At 64.9% G+C, this 17,198-nt stretch overlaps 1 protein-coding gene across 1 annotated transcript; it reads left to right on the forward strand.

Annotated features, from left to right (window-relative positions):
- Nucleotides 1-78: 78 nt before the first annotated feature.
- TUBGCP2 (tubulin gamma complex component 2) lies at nucleotides 79-16,183 on the forward strand. Its single transcript, XM_054584986.1, has 18 exons — nucleotides 79-139; nucleotides 1,620-1,805; nucleotides 2,863-2,991; nucleotides 3,618-3,794; nucleotides 5,014-5,173; nucleotides 5,971-6,178; nucleotides 6,349-6,548; nucleotides 6,827-7,016; nucleotides 7,546-7,691; nucleotides 8,650-8,830; nucleotides 9,037-9,217; nucleotides 12,213-12,385; nucleotides 12,623-12,751; nucleotides 13,129-13,249; nucleotides 13,680-13,823; nucleotides 14,227-14,344; nucleotides 14,883-15,069; nucleotides 15,635-16,183. The coding sequence occupies exons 2-18, from the start codon at nucleotides 1,656-1,658 to the stop codon at nucleotides 15,768-15,770; spliced, it is 2,730 nt and encodes a 909-aa protein (XP_054440961.1). The 5' UTR covers nucleotides 79-139; nucleotides 1,620-1,655; the 3' UTR covers nucleotides 15,771-16,183.
- The last annotated feature ends 1,015 nt before the right edge of the window (nucleotides 16,184-17,198 follow it).

Below are 17,198 nucleotides of genomic sequence, written 5' to 3' on the forward strand. Positions count from 1 at the left end.
ACTCGGGCAGCCACGCCTCCCGGCCACCGTCCTTGAGCCGGCGGGGCGGGGCCGGACGTGACGTCGAGAACCACTTCCGCTCCCGGCGCGGGCAGTGCGGCGGGTTTCGGCGGGCTCCGGAGGTGGGGCGGCGCGGGCGGTGAGTGCGGCGACTGCGGCGGGAACGCGGGGTCGTTCCCGGACCCGGTGGTGCAGGGTCCCTCCTGCCGAGGCTCGCGCCCCGCTCCGGGCCGCTCACGGTTCTCGAGAAGCCCGGGCTTTCTGCACGCCTTCTCTGCCCACAGCCCGTCGGTGGCGCCCCAGCCCCGGCGGTCGGGCCCTGCGTTCCGCGCCCGAGCCGCGCAGGGCGCCGTGCCCGGTGCTCACGGCGCAGAAGTCGGAGGCAATTCCCCGACTGAAGTGTGACAGGCGACGCGTAGGGGCCCCCAGGGCGCTCGAGACTCACTGGGGCGGGCGGGCCCGGTGCTCCCAGGCGCCCGCGGCTGCGGCGGGATCCTGTCAGCGCCCCCCGGTAGCATCAGCCCCTGAGCTGGCAACCGGGCACTAGTCCTTGCCGCTGCCTCTGTCCTTCCGCTCGGAGTCGGTGTTTGAGGTTTGGGCACCGTGAACTGCAGTTGCGTCCGGAGGACTCGTTTCCCCACCCGCCGAGATCACAGTTACCGTTAAGATCCGTGCGGAATTAGTTGCGGAGTGTGTGCCCAGTCGTCTCCGCCGCAGTCAGCGCAGTGGTCCCGACCCGCTTGGGGTCACAGAGCCTTGGAGAAGTGTGTAGGTTGGCGGCTCCTCGCTTCTCGAATCCAGCTCATCGCCCGTGCGCGTCTCCCTGTGATCAGTTCTGTTGATGGTGGTGGCTGATGGGCTGCCGTCATCGGCAGGACCAAAGCCCGGTGCCGGCCACTACCGTCCCCTTGGGCACATCTCAGCCTTGGCGTCGATGCCAGAGGGCTCTGTATCTAGTGGTGAGACCCTGGGACGTCCGGTCGGCAGGGCCGACTGAGCGGAGATGGAAGCGAATGCACAGGGAACATGTAGCAGTTTTATGAAAAGCACCCGCAGATGTAGCCAAGTTTGGGCAAAAGAAGGAAACGCCCCAGGTCCCACCATGCAGAGAACACAAACCTGAGCAGTGCAGCATCCGAGCCAGGTGTGGGCCTCGTGGGCCGGGGCTGGGGTTTAAACGCCTGTGCTGGGACGGGGGTCCGTGGCCTCGGCCTGTGCGGAGGTCCCTGGGTAGACCCAGGGCCCCCAACAGGACCGCTGTGTTGCCTGCCCCGGGCCCAGGGTGTAGGTGGACCCAGCCTACAGGTTCTCAGGCTGAGGCATGACCTGGAAGCTGGCTGACACAGTGGATCCCCAAAGGTCGCACGTCCACTGGGGACGGTGCCCAGCGAGAAATGACAGTCTACTCCAGGGGCACCGCCTGCAGGCAGGGGAGGGCTCGCCCCAGGAACCCGCCCCACGGGGTGAGAGTCAGCTAGGGTGGCATCCTGGAGGGGCATCATGGGGCCCACAGGATGGCTTGGTTTATCCAAGGTCTGACGTTGGCCAAATTTGACTGCTCTAAATTTTTTATATCAATAGGGTTTTGTTTCTAGAAATAGCTTCCCTCTTCCCTTTAGGAGGACACATGGTGATGCTGTCTCAGAGCCAGAACAATGAGTGAATTTCGGATCCACCATGATGTCAACGAGCTGCTCAGCCTGCTGCGCGTGCGTGGAGGGGAGGGGGCCGAGGTTTACATCGACCTGCTGCAGAAGAACCGGACCCCATACGTCACCACCACCGTGTCTGCGCACAGTGCCAAGGTGAGTGCCCGCCCTGCCGTGCGCCGCCGCCGCCCGCTGTGGCCGGTCCCTGTGCTGTGCTTAGAGTCTGCCGTCCCTGCTGGGCAGCCCTGGCCGTGCGGGCGACGATGTCAGGGAGCCCAGGGAAGCCTCGCTGTGGGCCCCACGGTGGTTCTGCCCCTCAGCCCAGACAGAGGAGTCGACGGAAGCTCCGGGAGCCCAGCCCCTTCACCGCGCCCCCGATACCTGTGACAAGGGGCACGTGTGTGTCTCTTGTAGTCACATCATGACACAGACGTTTCCCCGACAGAAGAGGGAGCTCTTGGTGGTGACCGCACTGAACTCTCTTTCGAGTGAATTATTTTTCTTTGTTCAAAAAACATGTAATTCACTTGCCCTGACCAGGTCGCTCGGTCATTAGACTGTTGTCTTAATATGTCCTGGTACGCAGGTTCGATCCCTGGCCAGGGCACATGCAAGAATTGAAGTATCAATAAATGGAACTACAGACAAGTGTTTCTCTCTCCTCCCCCCCGCCTTTGTCTTCTCTAAAATCAATCAATCAATGGCTCTGACCAGCAGGGCGGACGTTGTCCTGCAAACTGAAGGGTCGCCGGCCAATGCCAGGTCAGGGCCCAGGCCTGGGTTGCAGGTTCGCTCCCAGCTGGGGGCATGCGAGAGGCAACCAATGGGTGCTTCTCTCTCACATCGCTGTTTCTCTCTTTCTCCCTACCTTCCCTTTTCTCTAAAAATACATGAGTAAGTCTTTTAAAAAATTAGGAAATACAAGCCTTGAGCCTGCATGTGATAACCCGTTTCAGAGGGAACAGAGTAAAGTGAGTGTGTGAGTTACCACGGGAAGAGTCCGTGGTTACTGTGCGCAGGGCGTGGGGCATGGAACGCGAGGGGCGCCTCGGAGGGAGATGGGCTTTCACAAGGTGTTGGACGAGGCTTCCTCCTTCTGTTTCAGTGATCAGCCTAATTCCACTGTGTGTGGGTGTTTGTGTTTAATATTCTGCAAGATGTTTTTACAGTTCTTCATTATCACTACTAAATCACTTGTGTTTGTGCTTTTGAGGTTAAAATAGCGGAATTTTCTCGTACTCCAGAAGACTTTCTAAAGAAATACGATGAACTGAAATCTAAAAACACACGGACCCTTGACCCGCTGGTGTACCTGCTGTCAAAGCTCGCGGAGGACAAAGAGGTAGTGGCTGCCGCGCTCGGCCCGGCCTGCGTGGCGTGTGCCCCATGGGCAGCGTGCCCTGGGGGGCGGTTCCCGTGCGCGGTTGAAGCCCACGGGCTTGTGCAGCAGAGGCGACACCTGGCGAGTCCGCTGCCACTGGTGCCTCTGCCTGCCACTCTGCCTACCTGTCGCATCAGAATGAAAATAGCTCGTGACGAATGCAGGAGGTGCTGAGAGCTGTTGCCTCTGGGCGGCTCTATATCTGTTGTTGTCTCACGCCTTTTTGTTAGTTTGAAGCCACATGCGAGACGCGTGTGATACAGAGAAGAGCGCATGTCAGCACCCAGGGGCTCGTGGGCCCTCCCTCCTGCGGCCCGAGGCGCGGGCCCATCCGGCAGCCGAGGCGCAGCGGGCGGGTGCTGGCCCCCAGTGCCGGGAACGCGGTGGGGCGGTCCAGTGGCGAGAAAGGCCTGGGGCCGCGGTGCGTGGAGGGCGCGGCGCCAGGGGCGGGGAGCTCGAGGCCAGGCCGGAGCCTGTGCTCCCGCCCTCTGCCGGGTCCTGGGGCTGGGAAAAGGGGGTGGGGTGGCCCTCCTGGGCCGAGCACACACGTGTGCGGCCCCGTGTCACGCAGGGCTCTGTGTGTGCAGACGCTGCAGTACCTACAGCAGAATGCGAAGGAGAGAGCTGAGCTGGCAGCCGCGGCCGCCGCCAGCAGCACCACCAGCCTCGGCGCCCCGGCCCCAGCCGCCAGGATCTCCCTGCAGGAGCTCGAGGAGCTGAGGAAGCAGCTGGGCAGCGTGGCTGCAGGCTCCACGTGGCAGCAGGTACTGCGACCCGCCACCCAGAGGTCCACGTGCTGCCGTGGGAGGGGGGGCGCATCTCGCTGTCGTCGGCTGAGGACAGATCTGGATGTGGATGTGGAGCAAGACTCGCTGTGTGTGGGTGGGGGTCTGGGGGGGTTCCTGCCACGGGCCGTCGGCCCGTCTGCTGCTGGGCGGTCGCGCGCAATCCGCGAGCACACCCTGCGAGCCCACGTTCTTCCCCATTTCCTGTGTGTCTCTCAGAACTTGTCTCTTTATTTTTTATTACTTTCATTATTTTTTAAGGCTTTATTTATTTATTTTTAGAGAGTAGGAGGGAGGGAGAAAGAGGGGGAGAAACGTCCCTGTGTGGCTGCCTCTCATGCGCCCCCAACTGGGGGATGTGGCCCGCAACCCAGGCATCGGACTGGGAATCGAACCAGCGACCCTTTGGTTTGCAGGCCAGCGCCTAGTCCACTGAGCCACGCCCGCCAGGGGTACAGTTTGTCTTTTTGAAATCATACTTTACAATTTTCTCTAGATCGCCCTTTTTCTCCTATACTTGCTGCTTTTTTTTACTTTTGGATTCATGTCCTGCCCTGTTCTCTTGGTGCACAACTGCTCGTGGAGTTGCCTCTGGCCTTCGAGCCCCGCAGAGCTGTGTCCCTGCGAGGGTCTGAACTTAGCAGGTGCTTGTTGAGCGCAGCGGCTGGGACCAGGACAGCAGCCAGCACTGGTGGGGCGTGTCCTGTGCACCGTGCCTCACAACGCCCTCACGCCGACGGCCCGTGAGAGATGCAGGAACCGAGTTTGCATGTGCCCCTCTCACGGCACCTGAGCCGACGCGCCTGAGGGCCAGACCACCCCGACGGCCCTGGGCGGGGCTCTCCGTCTGTCCCTTGTCCCTGAGGGGCTTGGGTGGGCGCCCCCTTTCGCCCACCGTCTCTGGCTGGGGCTGCGTCCTCACCACAGGAGGTGGGTCGCGTCTGCGTTGAGCCACAGGAGGGGGTGCGGGGTCACGAGAGCCGGCCTGCGCTGGCGAGGTGCCCTCGCTGCCGGTGCCCCTGCCTGGCCCGTGGCGCCTGTTGAGGGCCCGGGCCCCTCCCGTCTCTCGAGTTTCTGCACGTACCTACTGAACCCTCACGGGCTCAGCGATCGGCCTTTTCAACGCCGTTGACGTTGGCCTTAACTATTCGTACTGAAAGTCTGTCTTTGCTTTTGTTTTTAAAAATGTTCTCACCAGTCTCTAGAACTTACAAGAAAAATGCTCCGCGACAAGCAGAACAAAAAAAACTCGGGCCAGCGCCTCCCCGTCTTCCCGGCGTGGGTGTACGAGAGGCCCACGCTGGCTGGGGACTTCCTCACCGGCTCGGGCTTAAGCACCGACACCACTGTGCCCATAGGTAGGTGAAGCGGGCGCCTCTGGCCGCCTGCCTGGTGGCCTGTGGGACGGCGGCTGCTGGGCTCGGGGCCCGTCCCGCACCCTCAGGCAGGTGGGGGCTGTGCAGCTGGTGCTGCCGCGGCCCGGACCTGCGGGGCGCGGTGCTGTGCTGCCATGCTGCCAGGCCGTGGTCTCGTGGCCCGGGGGTGGCCCGCGCTGGGCAGCAGGCGCGATCCTCGGGGACGGCTTTCTCCTGGGGCTGCCTCCAGCTGCCCCGCACGGCCGTCTGTCCGAGCAGGTGCACGGCCAGGAACGGGGGGCTGGCCCTAGGCATTGGGTGGCAGCCCTGCTCAGTGTCCTGTGACCTTCCGCAAGTCTCCTGGGTGGTTGTGAAGCTGTATGTTCACGACAGAAACTGTCTGCATTTTAAAGCCGGTAAAGAAAAGCTCCCCTTTACGCCAGAACAACATGTAAGCACGGTGCACACGGCTCCGTCACAGGCACTTTTCAGGCCCCTGTCGACGTCCTCGTGCCAGGCACCTCCCTGCGTGTAAGGGCTCTGCCTGCCTAGTGCTTTCAGGCCCCGCTGGGCTGGTCCGGGCGCCCTGGCCCGCCGGGGCCTGCTCTTCCTCCCGGGGGTCTTGAACTCTGAGCTGTGGGTGCCCCGGTGGGGTCGGTCGAAGCCGAGCGAACACCCAGGTCTCACGTGCACAGTCACTCATGGAAAACGAGTGAGAGCGTGACCTTCTGTGGGTGGGATGTTGGGGGCGGGAGCCCCGAGGCGAGGCGAGCGGCTCCAGCGGCGTCTGCGGCCCGCAGGCTCGCTGCCCCTGGCCTCCCAGGAGGCGGCCATCGTGGAGGACCTGCTCTACGTGCTGGTGGGCGTGGACGGCAGGTACATCACCGCCCAGCCCCTCGCCGGGAGGCAGAGCCGGGCCTTCCTGGTGGACCCCAACCTGGACCTGTCCGTCAGGGAGCTGGTGAACAGAATCCTCCCTGTGGCTGCCAGCTACTCCACCGTGACCAGGTGGGTGCGGGGCGCCGGCCGCGGACACACTCGGCTCAGGCACCTGTCACCCCAGGTTACCCCGGCGCAAAAGCATGAGCGGGGCGTCGGCGCCAGACACGGAACGTCTGGCCTCCCCTGAGAACGTAGCTGCCGCTTCTCAGAGGCACCACCACCGCCTGTCCTTGCAGGTTCATCGAGGAGAAGTCCTCCTTCGAGTACGGGCAGGTGAACCAGGCGCTGGCAGCCGCCATGCGGACGCTGGTGAAGGAGCACCTGACGCTGGTCTCGCAGCTGGAGCAGCTGCAGCGGCGGGGCCTGCTGTCATTGCCGAAGCTCTGGTTCCACGTGCAACCCGCCCTGCGCACTGTGGACGTCCTGGCCTCCCTCGGTGCGTCACCGTCTCCGCGGCCAGAGGGCCTTGGCGCAGGGCGGGGGCCGTCCCTGCCTGGCTGTTGGCCCCCCCGGTCGTGAGGCCGGAGCAGTGTCGCTTCGTGTTTTGCTAACTTGGGAGAGAAAACTGGAAGCTCTTACTTGTGAACTTTATGCGCAGCTACCACTGCGTAGTGGGGGTGCACCCCCTGAAGAAGCTCCTGCCCTGCAGGGGTCGGGGGTGGGGCTCAGCACGGCTCCCGCTTGCTCGGCACTGAGTGTCTCCTCCCCTCACAGCCACCTCCGTGGATAAAGGCGAGTGTATCGGGGGGGCCACCCTGAGCCTCCTGCACGACCGGAGCTTCAACTACACGGGGGACAGCCAGGCGCAGGAGCTGTGCCTCTACCTGACCAAGGCCGCCAGCGTGCCCTACTTCGAGATCCTGGAGAAGTGGATCTACAGGGGCATCATCAACGACCCGTACAGGTGGGGCTGGGGGCGTCGGGCGGGGGGCCCTTCAGTGCTGTCCGGGCTGTGGAGGGCAGGAGGGCTGTCCTCGGCCCCTCAGCCTCCTTGGCGTGGGCTCCTCCGTGGGACGAGTTGAGGCGCATAAGATGAAACACGTCAGCTCGTGGCGTTCTGCTGTTTGAGGTTTATTTTTCAAACTACTTAGTGAGCTTGTGGTGCAGGAATAGTATTTGTCTACGAACGACCCGAGTAACAAGCTGGCACGACAGGCTGGGTAAGGGGTGCCGCTCGAGGTCCTGAGCTGAGGGCACAGCCGAGGCGGGGTGGGCGGCGTGGGTTCTGGTGGACGGGCCTGCGTCCCAGGCGTGTCCTGTTGCCCACGCGTGTGGACAGCCGTGCGGGGCCCCGTCACAGGCCACAGTAAGGACGAGCCACCCTTGCCCCGGCTCTGGCCCTGGGCCACCTCGCTGCCCCGCGCGGGTGGCAGGCCCGGCGACCAGCGCGGGCAGGCGGGGCTGCGGCCATGACCGGGCCTGTGTGCTTCCAGCGAGTTCATGGTCGAGGAGCACGAGCTGCGGAAGGAGAAGATCCAGGAGGACTACAACGACCGCTACTGGGACCAGCGGTACACCGTGGTGCAGCGGCAGATCCCGTCCTTCCTGCAGAAGATGGCGGGCAAGGTGCTCAGCACGGGTGAGGCCCAGGGCGACCTCCCGGGCGGGCACCCTCTGTGCCCTGTTCCTGGCGGGGCCTCGCTCGGGCTCGGGCTCTGCTTGGCCGCATTTTGTTCCCCGAACCTGGGAGGTTGTCTCAATAGGGGTCTCTCCTCCCTCTTTACCATCAGCTTCCTAGAACCTTGTTGCTACTCTTGAAGGGGGACTTGCTTCACTCCCAGCACTGATAGCGCACGGGGGTCCCCACACCGCGCCCGGGCCCCGGTTCTCGCAGACGGCGGCTGGGCCCTGCCGCCAGCGCCCCGGACGCAGCGCGGGCCCTGCTTCAGGCACAGCAGTGAGCGTTGGGGCCCCTAGGCCGCCGGCACCCCTGTCCAAGGGGACTGCAAACCGGGGCCCCCTGGACCCCTCCTGAGGCCCAATAGCTCGCGAGGGCGGCTCACGGGGCTTAGAAGCACTTGCCCCCCGGCCGCCGGGGTATCGCGGGGGGCGTTGTCGGGTCCAGGGAGTGGCCTGTGGGGCGAGGGCCCCAAGGAGTTGGGGTGCGCCGCCCTCCTGGCGGGTGGACGTGTTCACCAACTGCCCAAAAGCTCTTCGAACCCCTTTGGAGGGTTTCGTGGCAGTCCTGTCCTGCGGCCCTGGGCGGTCACCTCAGCCCCAGCCCAGGCTGGTCCCCGACCACCAGCCTCGCCCTAAAGCTCGCTGGGTGCGGCCAGCGGTCCCCTCATTAGCATAAGCTCAAGTGTGGTGGGGGGCTTCTGAATCACCAGGCATCCGGGGTTTTAGGGGCCCAGTGCTGGAAACTGGGACAAAAAACAAACGTGTGGTCATCTCACGGTGTCACACACCTTCCAAGAAAAGCCACCGAGAACACCGGCCACCAGCCAGCCCCACCCACGGCCACCTCGCTCGGGCCGGGCCGGGGAGGCCTGTGGGCGTGGCTTGAGGCCGGGCTGCGGCCCTTTGTGTCCTTGCAGGGAAGTATCTGAACGTGGTCAGAGAGTGCGGTCACGACGTCACCTGCCCAGTGGCCAAAGAGGTCATCTACACCTTGAAGGAGCGGGCATACGTGGAACAGATTGAGAAGGCGTTCAACTACGCCAGCAAGGTGCTGCTGGACTTCCTGATGGAGGAGCAGGAGCTCGTGGCCCACCTGAGGTGCGCGTCCCCGGCACGTGGCGGGGGCCCTGCGGAGGCAAGCCAGGCCCCAGGGCTCCGGCAGTCCACCTGTCGTTTGCAGGCCTTACTGCCGGACGCCTGTGGACCCTTCCTCCCCAGCCTTGCTCCCTGTCTGGGCACCCCCGGCGACCCCTCCACACCCCCCGCCCCGGGCCCTGCTGACGCCCGCCGGTCACCTCTCCCAGGTCCATCAAGCGCTACTTCCTGATGGACCAGGGGGACTTCTTCGTGCACTTCATGGACCTGACGGAGGAGGAGCTGAGGAAGCCAGTGGATGACATCGCGCCCACGCGCCTCGAGGCGCTGCTGGAGCTGGCCCTGCGCATGAGTACTGCAAACACCGACCCCTTCAAGGACGACCTCAAGGTGGGTGCCGCCCGAGCCGGGGGCCAGCGTGGGGCAGCGGTGTCTCCCGCCTCGGCCGCGGCACCCGGCGGCTTCCCGCCCGCGGGCCCCGGCTGGGCTTCTGGGTGCTGGGCTGTCCTCGCGTCCTGGGAGCGAGCCCCGCCGGGCCGTGGCATGTGCTCCTGTCACCGTGCGGCTGCATCCGGCTCGCTGTGTTTGCCGAGGGCTTTTGTGTCCCTGCTTTTTGGGGACATGTGTCCTGGCGTGGTTCCCAGGCAGCACTGGCCCTGTAGGTGGGGCGGGGAGGCGTCCCCTCCCTGGTTTCAGGAGGTTTCAGGGGGGCCGGGCCAGTTCCCTGCGTGCGGCGGGACTCGCCCGCGAGGCCGCCTCGGTCTCCCCCGCCAGGTTTGGGCAGGCTCGCCCTTCCCGCGTCCGTGCGGGCGCTGGGGCGCCTAGACCGGGAGTTGGGGTCCTGCGCGTGCCCGCGAGGCTGGCAGGGGCGTCCCCACTTTCTTGTCTCAGTTTCTCATTTCAGTCTCCTCTCCCTGCTGTCAGTTAACGTGGCTAAAAGTTTGTCCCATTCATCGACCTTTCAAAGTATCACCTTCGGGTTTCATTGGTTCTTTCTCTGCTGTTTTTTATGTGCTTTGTTTTTTAAAGTTTTCCTCTCCGGTGCTCTGTCTGCATGTCTGTGACTACTCTCGGGCCCTTACGATTTGGCCAGTGACCTGTCAGGTGGCGTTTCTTCCAGAGGGTTCTGGGACTCCCAAGTGACAGAGGAGGCAGGATTCCCGCAGCAGGGGCTGCGGAACGACCGCCGGGCGGCGTGCGGGGTGTCCCTCAGCGCCCCCCGCAGCGTTGTGGGTGGCAGCTCTGCGCCGGCCCCGGCCCGGCCTCCGTTCAGCGGCCTCGGTGGAGAAAGGGGTCAGAGCCGAGACCCAAGCTGCGGAGCAGAGACCTCCCTTAGAAGGTCACAGAGGCGGAAGGCACGGCTCAGGGAGCACGTTCCGAGGCGGAGGGAGGGCCCTGGGGCTCCAGGGGAGGCGGCCGGGGCCGCCCTGTGCTTCGCGCGGGTCCTCGTTGCCGTCTCTCTGCTGCTTTGGGTTTGGTTTGGCTTTCTCCTTCCCTGAAGCACAAAGCTAGGCCGTGGGCGTGCCCGCTCCTGTCCTCAGCGTAGGCGCGCCCCCCCCCCCCCCGCCGTGCGCTGCCTCTGCGCCCGGCCTGTGCCGCGCCCCGTGGGTTTCGGTCTGGTGTCGTCTGATCTGCACGGGCATCTCTTGGGCCTGTTTGTCTTAAGGGGTTTGACTTCCACGCGTCGGTGACTCCCCTCGTGCCCGTCTGTCCCCGCCCGACTGCCGCCTGGTTGCCCGTCCGTCGTCGGGCGCGGGGGGTCGGGTCTCCACTGCGACCGTCGCGCTTGCCCTTTCACGTCTCCAGTCCGTGCCCTGGGTGTTCGGGGTCTGTGCTCGGGTGTGAGGGTGTTTTTGTAGGACTGGGAGTGAAGCTGTTAGACTGAAGTCTGTGCCCTCGCGCCCCGGCGGCTGGGGGCTCCGTGGCTGCGCTCCGTCCCGCAGAGCGAGCGGTCGCCGGCTCAGTTCCCCGTTGGGGTGCAGGCCTGGGCTGCGGGCTGGGTCCCCAGCTGGGGACGTGTGAGAGGCAACTGAGTGATGTTTCTCTCCCTCTCCTCCTCCCTCCCTTCCCCTCTCTCCAAAAATAAATAAATAAAATCTTTTTAAAAAAAGAAGCACACACCCCGGTATGCTAGGCTGATCTTCGACCTCAGCCTGTGGACCTGGGTGCAGGGCGGGTCGCTTGCGGCCGCCTCTGCTGGCCGCGTGGCGGGCTGGCTCTCGCCCGGCTCTCCCCGGCTCTCCCCGGCTCCCCCCCGGCACTCCCCCGGCTCCCCCCCGCCCCCCCCCCCCGCCCTCGCTCTCCCCCGGCTCCCCCGGCTCTCCGTCCCTGCCCCTCGGGTGGCGGGGGTGCTCTCACTGCGCCCGCGGGCGGTCGGCACTTAACAAACACCCGCGTAAATTGAGCCGGGGACAGCGCAGCCTGGAGCAGCTGTCCTTCCTCAGGGGCCCTGGCCGGCCGGGGCCTGGGGCAGGTTTGCCCGTGTGCGCCCTGTGGGCCCTCGCTCACGCAGCTCTTGGTCTGCAGTTTGCTTTTTCTACTTCAACGGGACGTGGTTTCCGTTTTGAAGCCTTTACGGAATGGCGGGTTTTTAAGCCGGCCTCCGAGACGCAGAGGCACGCACCTCGGCCCCGGTTGCTTTCCCAGCTGATGGGCGCCGGGAATGGGAGCCACAGCGTGATGCCTTTTTTAGGGTCCGTTACACAAGATTAAAACACTTTTCTCCATTACAGCCCCACGCACTGTCACACCGCTCTCAAGTGAGGGCGCAGCGCTTAGACGGTGACTGGGTTGGCCAAGAGGCTCGCTTGGTTTTTCCCGTGCAGCGGCTCTAGTGACACCTGTTGTCTTCAGCTGGATTTGAGACGATTTTGTTAAATTGTATTGTGACGGTTGTCACATCCGTGTACATTAAAAAAAGCATTAAAGTTGGTGAATTTTTGTGCAGCCAATTTAATACTGAAGGTAGAAGAAAATATACAACATTTTTGGCATGTTTTGTTTTATTATTTCAAGAAAAGTAAAAATACAGTTGAAATGCAGAAAAGACGTGTGCAGTGCACGGAGGAGGTGCTGTGACGATCGGACGTGCCAAAGTGGTTTGGGAAGTTTCGTGCTGGAGATGTCGCGCTGGACGATGCTCTGCGGTCGGGTGGACCAGTCGAAGTTGATAGGAGTCAAACAGAGACATTAATTGAGAGCAATCAGTATCATACCATGCAGGAGACAGCAGATGTACTCACAGTTCCTGAGCCAGTAAAGCTATTGGTGAAAATGAAAAAGTGCCTTTCATTTTGCAGAACAAGCTCTTATTTAAACGGACTTATGGCCAAACCAATAGGCACCGATGAAGGACTCGCAGCTGATGCTCCTGTTTCTCCCCCAGATCGACCTGATGCCTCATGACCTCATCACGCAGCTTCTGCGGGTTCTGGCCATTGAGACCAAGCAGGAGAAGGCGATGGTGCAGGCCGACCCCACCGAGCTCTCGCTGAGCGGCCTGGAGGCCTTCTCCTTTGACTACGTGGTCAAGTGGCCCTTGTCACTGATCATTAACAGGTGCGCACTTCGCCCAGACACCAGCTTCAGGGACAGCGTGCGGGGGGGCAGGGAGGGGGATCCGACCCGCCGCCCATTGCCTCGTTCTGCCGCCGTGCGCGCGCTAGGGGGCCGCCCCGTGGCGGTGGCCAGCCCAGGACTGTGTGTCAGTGGCCGAACCGCCCGTCCGCGGTCCCAGCGGAGCCCCGTGCGCTGTGCGGGCCATCGGCGGGACCCTCATGTGCTCCCCTTCTGCAGGAAGGCCCTGACACGCTACCAGATGCTCTTCCGACACATGTTCTACTGCAAGCACGTGGAGCGGCAGCTCTGCAACGTCTGGATCGGCAACAAGGCCGCCAAGCAGCACGCGCTGCATTCCGCCAGGTGGTACGTTCAGTGTCCCCGCAGGGAGCGGTCCCAGGACGCACACCCAGGGTGTGCACGGCTGTCGCCGTCCATGAGCACAGCCGCTCTGGCCCCACCGCACAAACTTGCGGGCGGCCGCCTCTCTGGGTGGGGCCCTCTGAGGACCTGGAGCTGCTCCCAGGGTCAGTACCCGCCGGCATGAGCCTAGGCGCGCTGCTTGCTGGTCTGGCCCCGGCGTGGCCTGCGCCTGGGTCTGAGCCTCGGGCACCGTGTCGCACGGCACCGTGTCACACATGCCGTTCAGAGCAGGTGCCCCTGCAGGCGTGGGGGGCCGGGGGGCAGGAGGCCTTGTGCAGGGGCCAGCTCCACAGCGGGTCCCTGGACGCCTGCTCGCCCAGGTTTGCCGGTGCCTTCACGCTGCGGCAGCGGATGCTTAACTTCGTTCAGAACATTCAGTACTACATGATGTTTGAGGTCATGGAGCCGACCTGGCACATCCTGGAGAAAAACCTGAAATCTGTGAGTTCCAACTTAATGACCCGCAGCCCTGGAGCTGCCAGGACGTGTCCCCCAGCGTAGAGTCTCCACGGGGGAGGGTGCCGGCTCGGGGTTGGGGTCGGGGCGCCTGCTTCCACCGGAGCGTGAGAGCCGCGCAGGCCGCCCCGCCGGCAGGTCCTGGGCCTCCTGGGGCTTCTCCGCCATAAGGCTCCTCGCCCTTCACCGGGTCCCGGAAGCAGAAGGTGGCCAGTGGCCGGGCTTCCTTCTTGCTTCCTGCCTTTAGGAATCAAAACCTTCGACTTTGGGGGCATGTTCAGTAGTATTCCTGTTAGTGGTATTTTGAAGTTTCCCCCCAAAAAACCATGGGTTCGTGTAAGAAACAAACAAAACAGAAGTGTGCAAAGCCGGTGCTGAGGCCCGGGCACACACGTGCTCAGACCGTGCTCCGCAGGCCTCCAACATCGACGACGTGCTGGGCCACCACACGAGCTTCCTGGACACCTGCCTGAAGGACTGCATGCTGACCAACCCCGAGCTGCTCAAGGTCTTCTCCAAGCTCATGTCTGTGTGCGTCATGTTCACCAACTGCATGCAGGTGCGGCCGCAGCCCCGGCTGAGTCCGTCTGCCGTGGGCACTTGGCACAAGCGGTAGAACAGGGTGTGCGTGCCGGGGTAGGACGAGTGGCGTGGGGCGTGGCCAGGCTCAAGGGCACGGGGGCGTCTGAGCAGGGGGGGGAGCTGGGGGCGCGGGACGTGGCGGCCGATGACCGAGTGGAGCGTCCGTAGCACGTGAGCCAGCCCCTCACGCAGGAGCCCCATGGGTTGCAAAGCGGACCCCGTGAACAGCGCCTGTTTCCGGCGGAAGTCCGGAGGCCCAGAGCCAGGCAGCCTCCCAAGGGCGCGCCCGCGGTCCCCAGCCTGCCAGCGTCCCGGGCACATGGGGTGTTGGTGCTGGCAGCAAATCGGTTGTAATAAAGGCGGCGTTTTCTGGCCCCAAGAGGTTCACACAGAGCGTGAAGCTGGACGGCGATCTGGGCCGCCTGGCCCTGGAGCACGGCGCCGTGCAGCGGCCGCCCGCCGAGGCCGAGCGGGCGGAGGAGCGCGCCCGGAAGGTGGGTGGCCGCCCCTTCCCTGCGGGCCCGGCAGCGTTCGGGTCCTGACCGCTGGAGCTAAAGCCGCTACCACCTCTTCATTTCTGTCTTCCCCGTGACTGGAAGACAGCCATCTTAGGATCAGGTTCCACACGCCAGCCTTAGAAACCACCCCTCCCCCCGCTAAAAACCCCCGCAAACTCCAGTGCGGCCGTGCTCCAGGCGAGGCCGGTGTACCCACAGACTGGGGGGTGGTTAGGGCGGAGTTGGGGGCTCCCCGGAGGGCCTGGCGCTCGGCCGTCCAGTGAGAGTCCCTCCTCAGCCGCCCGTCGGGGAGCTGGCGCCCGGTCCTGCGTCTCCGCACTGCCCTCTCGAAGGCGCCGCCAGGGCGGGGCACAGGCCGCCGACGCTGAGCAGCCCGGGGTGGGGGGGAGGCCCGGCTCCGGGTGCCGCGCTGCCCTGCTGTCCTGCGGCCGTGGGAGCGCCCCATGCCCGAGCCACGCCCCTCGTCCCTCGGAACGTCCCGAAGTGCGCGCTCTGCGAACACGCAGGAGGGAGGTGAGGGCACGCGGGGCCTGTCTTCCAGCACCTGGCGGAGCCCACGGACGCGCCCCCGCTGGCCCCCAGCTTCGAGGCCACCATCAGCAAGTTCGACAAGAACTTCTCGGCGCACCTCCTCGACCTGCTGGCCCGCCTGAGCCTCTACAGCACCAGCGACTGCGAGCACGGCATGGCCAGCGTCATCTCCAGGTGCGCCTGGCCCCGGGTGCGCGCGCCCCAGGGGGCGTCCGGCCGCGTCCTCGGGCTGAGGTCGGCCCCGCCCCTGCTGGCCTCCCTGGGCCCAGGGCCCCGGGAGAGCCGCTCCCGCCCCTGACCCGTGCGCCCAGCGGCAGTGTCACCCCCGGCTCCTGAGAGGCCGCGCCGGGGTGGCCCGGGGAGGGTGGGCCTTCGGCGAGTCCCTCCGCCCGGGGCGCCCTCGGGCCCCTGCCGCGGGGCAGGGCTGGGTGACGAGAGCCCCGCCTCTGGGGGCTGGGCCGGGGACCTGCCCTCTGCTGCCGACGGTCCTCGGTCCTCGAGTGTCTGGCTGGAGGCCTCAGTTGTCTTGCTTTCAGTCTCGACGTGTTTTTGTTCCAATCTCAATGTGCCTTGAGCTGGTGAGGCTGGTCCGGTGTGAGTGCGGCCGCACGTGTCTGTGTGCGAGCTGGCGGCACCCCTCCCCCGTGGGGAGCGGAAGGGGCCTGGGCGGCCGCTGCAGGGGGCGGCCCCCACCTCAGGCGTCTGCAGGAGCAACCCCAGCCCCGCCCTCACCCTGCAGGCTCGACTTCAACGGCTTCTACACGGAGCGCCTGGAGCGCCTGTCCGCAGAGAGGAGCCAGAAGGTGGCCGCCCAAGTGCCTGTGCCGCGGGGGCCCCCGGCACCAGCGCCCAGGGTGGCCGTCCCCGCGCAGTGAGGCCTGGGGCCTCGCAGCCTCCACGGCGGAAGAGGGACGCGCGGCCAGTGGGTGCGGTGCCGCTAGATGAGTTCCGGGTCTTGAATCAGATGTTCCCGGAACAAGCATGTCGCGTGTGCTGTTGTGTTTAAGCATAAAGTCTGGGTGTCGCCTGCACTCAGCTCAGGGTGCGCCCACCGTGTGCGACCTGCGAGCGCACTCGAGCAGGGCAGGGGCACACCCGGGGGGTTGTTTTTTTGGCTTCAAATAAAGACAAAATGCATTTGAACAACATCAAGGTAATTGCCAAGCCCTGGCTGGTGGGGGGCTCAGTGGACTGAGCGCCGGCCTCCGAGCCCAAGGGTGGCAGTTTGGTTCCCAGTCAGGGCACAGGCCTGGGGTGCGGGCCAGGTCCCCAATAGGGGCATGCGGGAGGCAACCACACACTGGTGTTTCTCTTCCTCTTCTTCCCTTTCTCAAAAAATAAATAAATAGAATATTTTTTAAACAGTTGCCAAGATGCCTCATGGGGGCAGGACTGGGGCTGGGCTCCCTGGAGTCGGCTGAACCCCTCTGGGCCGCCGGCCGGGCCGCGCTCCTGGCACTAGGGGGCAGCAGCTCCTCACCTGGGGCAGGGTGGGGCGGGGCCTTCCGTCCCCTCGGGCCTGCGGTGGGCGTGTGGCCCCCCGGCCCCACCCCACAGACACGCGGCCCCAGCTCTGCAGGGAGCCCCTCCGGGTGCTCTGCGGGGTCTCGTGTGTCGCTTTGGAATCCAAGCTGCCTGCCGCAGGCCGCCCCATGGCAGACAAGGAATGAGACGCAGAGGCCACCGGGCACAGAGACAAGGTCACCCACAGGGCGTGCGTGTGTGAGGCTGGGCCACAGCCACGGCCGGGCGAGCCCAGGGCTGCCCCCTCCTCTGCAGGCTGCGCCCTGTGAGCGCGCGGGCTCGTCTGCCACCCAGGCTGCCAGTCAGGGCGCCGTGCGGCGCGGAGACCGAGCCGCTGGCTCCAGGCAAGGCCCTCCTGCCCAGCCGGTGGCCCCAACTCCCTGTGCCTGCCACGGCAGCGGCAGCACCTGCCCCTGGTGGGCAGGGACCGGCCAGGTGCGCCCCGAGGGCAAAATAACGGGCCACTGAACCGTGTCTCCTGGTCTGCGGACACCACAGCCTGTCGCTCAGCATCCCAGGGAGCGTGTCCAGAGTGCGGGGCACACCCACCGGGCTCAGCTGCAGGCTGGGTTCCCGGGGCGGACCCACCTGGACCAGCCCCGGAAAAGCCCACTGTGAGGGGCCACGCTCGGGCCCCTGCGAAGGTGAAGAGGCCAGAGCCCCAGGTGCCCCAGCGGGGCAGCCTCCGGGGCCAGTGGGCCAGGACCAGGGCCTGGGAAGTCAGGGTGCTCGCCCTTCTGACACCCCTCCCTCCAGAGAGCCTTTCACAAGTCACTTCC

Source organism: Pteronotus mesoamericanus, unplaced genomic scaffold, assembly GCF_021234165.1.
Source record: "Pteronotus mesoamericanus isolate MK-2021 breed Mesoamerican mustached bat unplaced genomic scaffold, CSHL_Meso_final contig_1201, whole genome shotgun sequence".
NCBI lineage: Eukaryota > Metazoa > Chordata > Mammalia > Chiroptera > Mormoopidae > Pteronotus > Pteronotus mesoamericanus.

Bases quoted from the DNA above. Each gene is read 5' to 3' on its own strand.
- TUBGCP2 (XM_054584986.1), top strand. From the start codon at position 1,656: ATGAGTGAATTTCGGATCCACCATGATGTCAACGAGCTGCTCAGCCTG. The intron at 6,549-6,826 runs GTGCGTCACCGT...CTCCCCTCACAG, and splicing joins GGACGTCCTGGCCTCCCTCG to CCACCTCCGTGGATAAAGGC. The intron at 9,218-12,212 runs GTGGGTGCCGCC...TTTCTCCCCCAG, and splicing joins CCTTCAAGGACGACCTCAAG to ATCGACCTGATGCCTCATGA.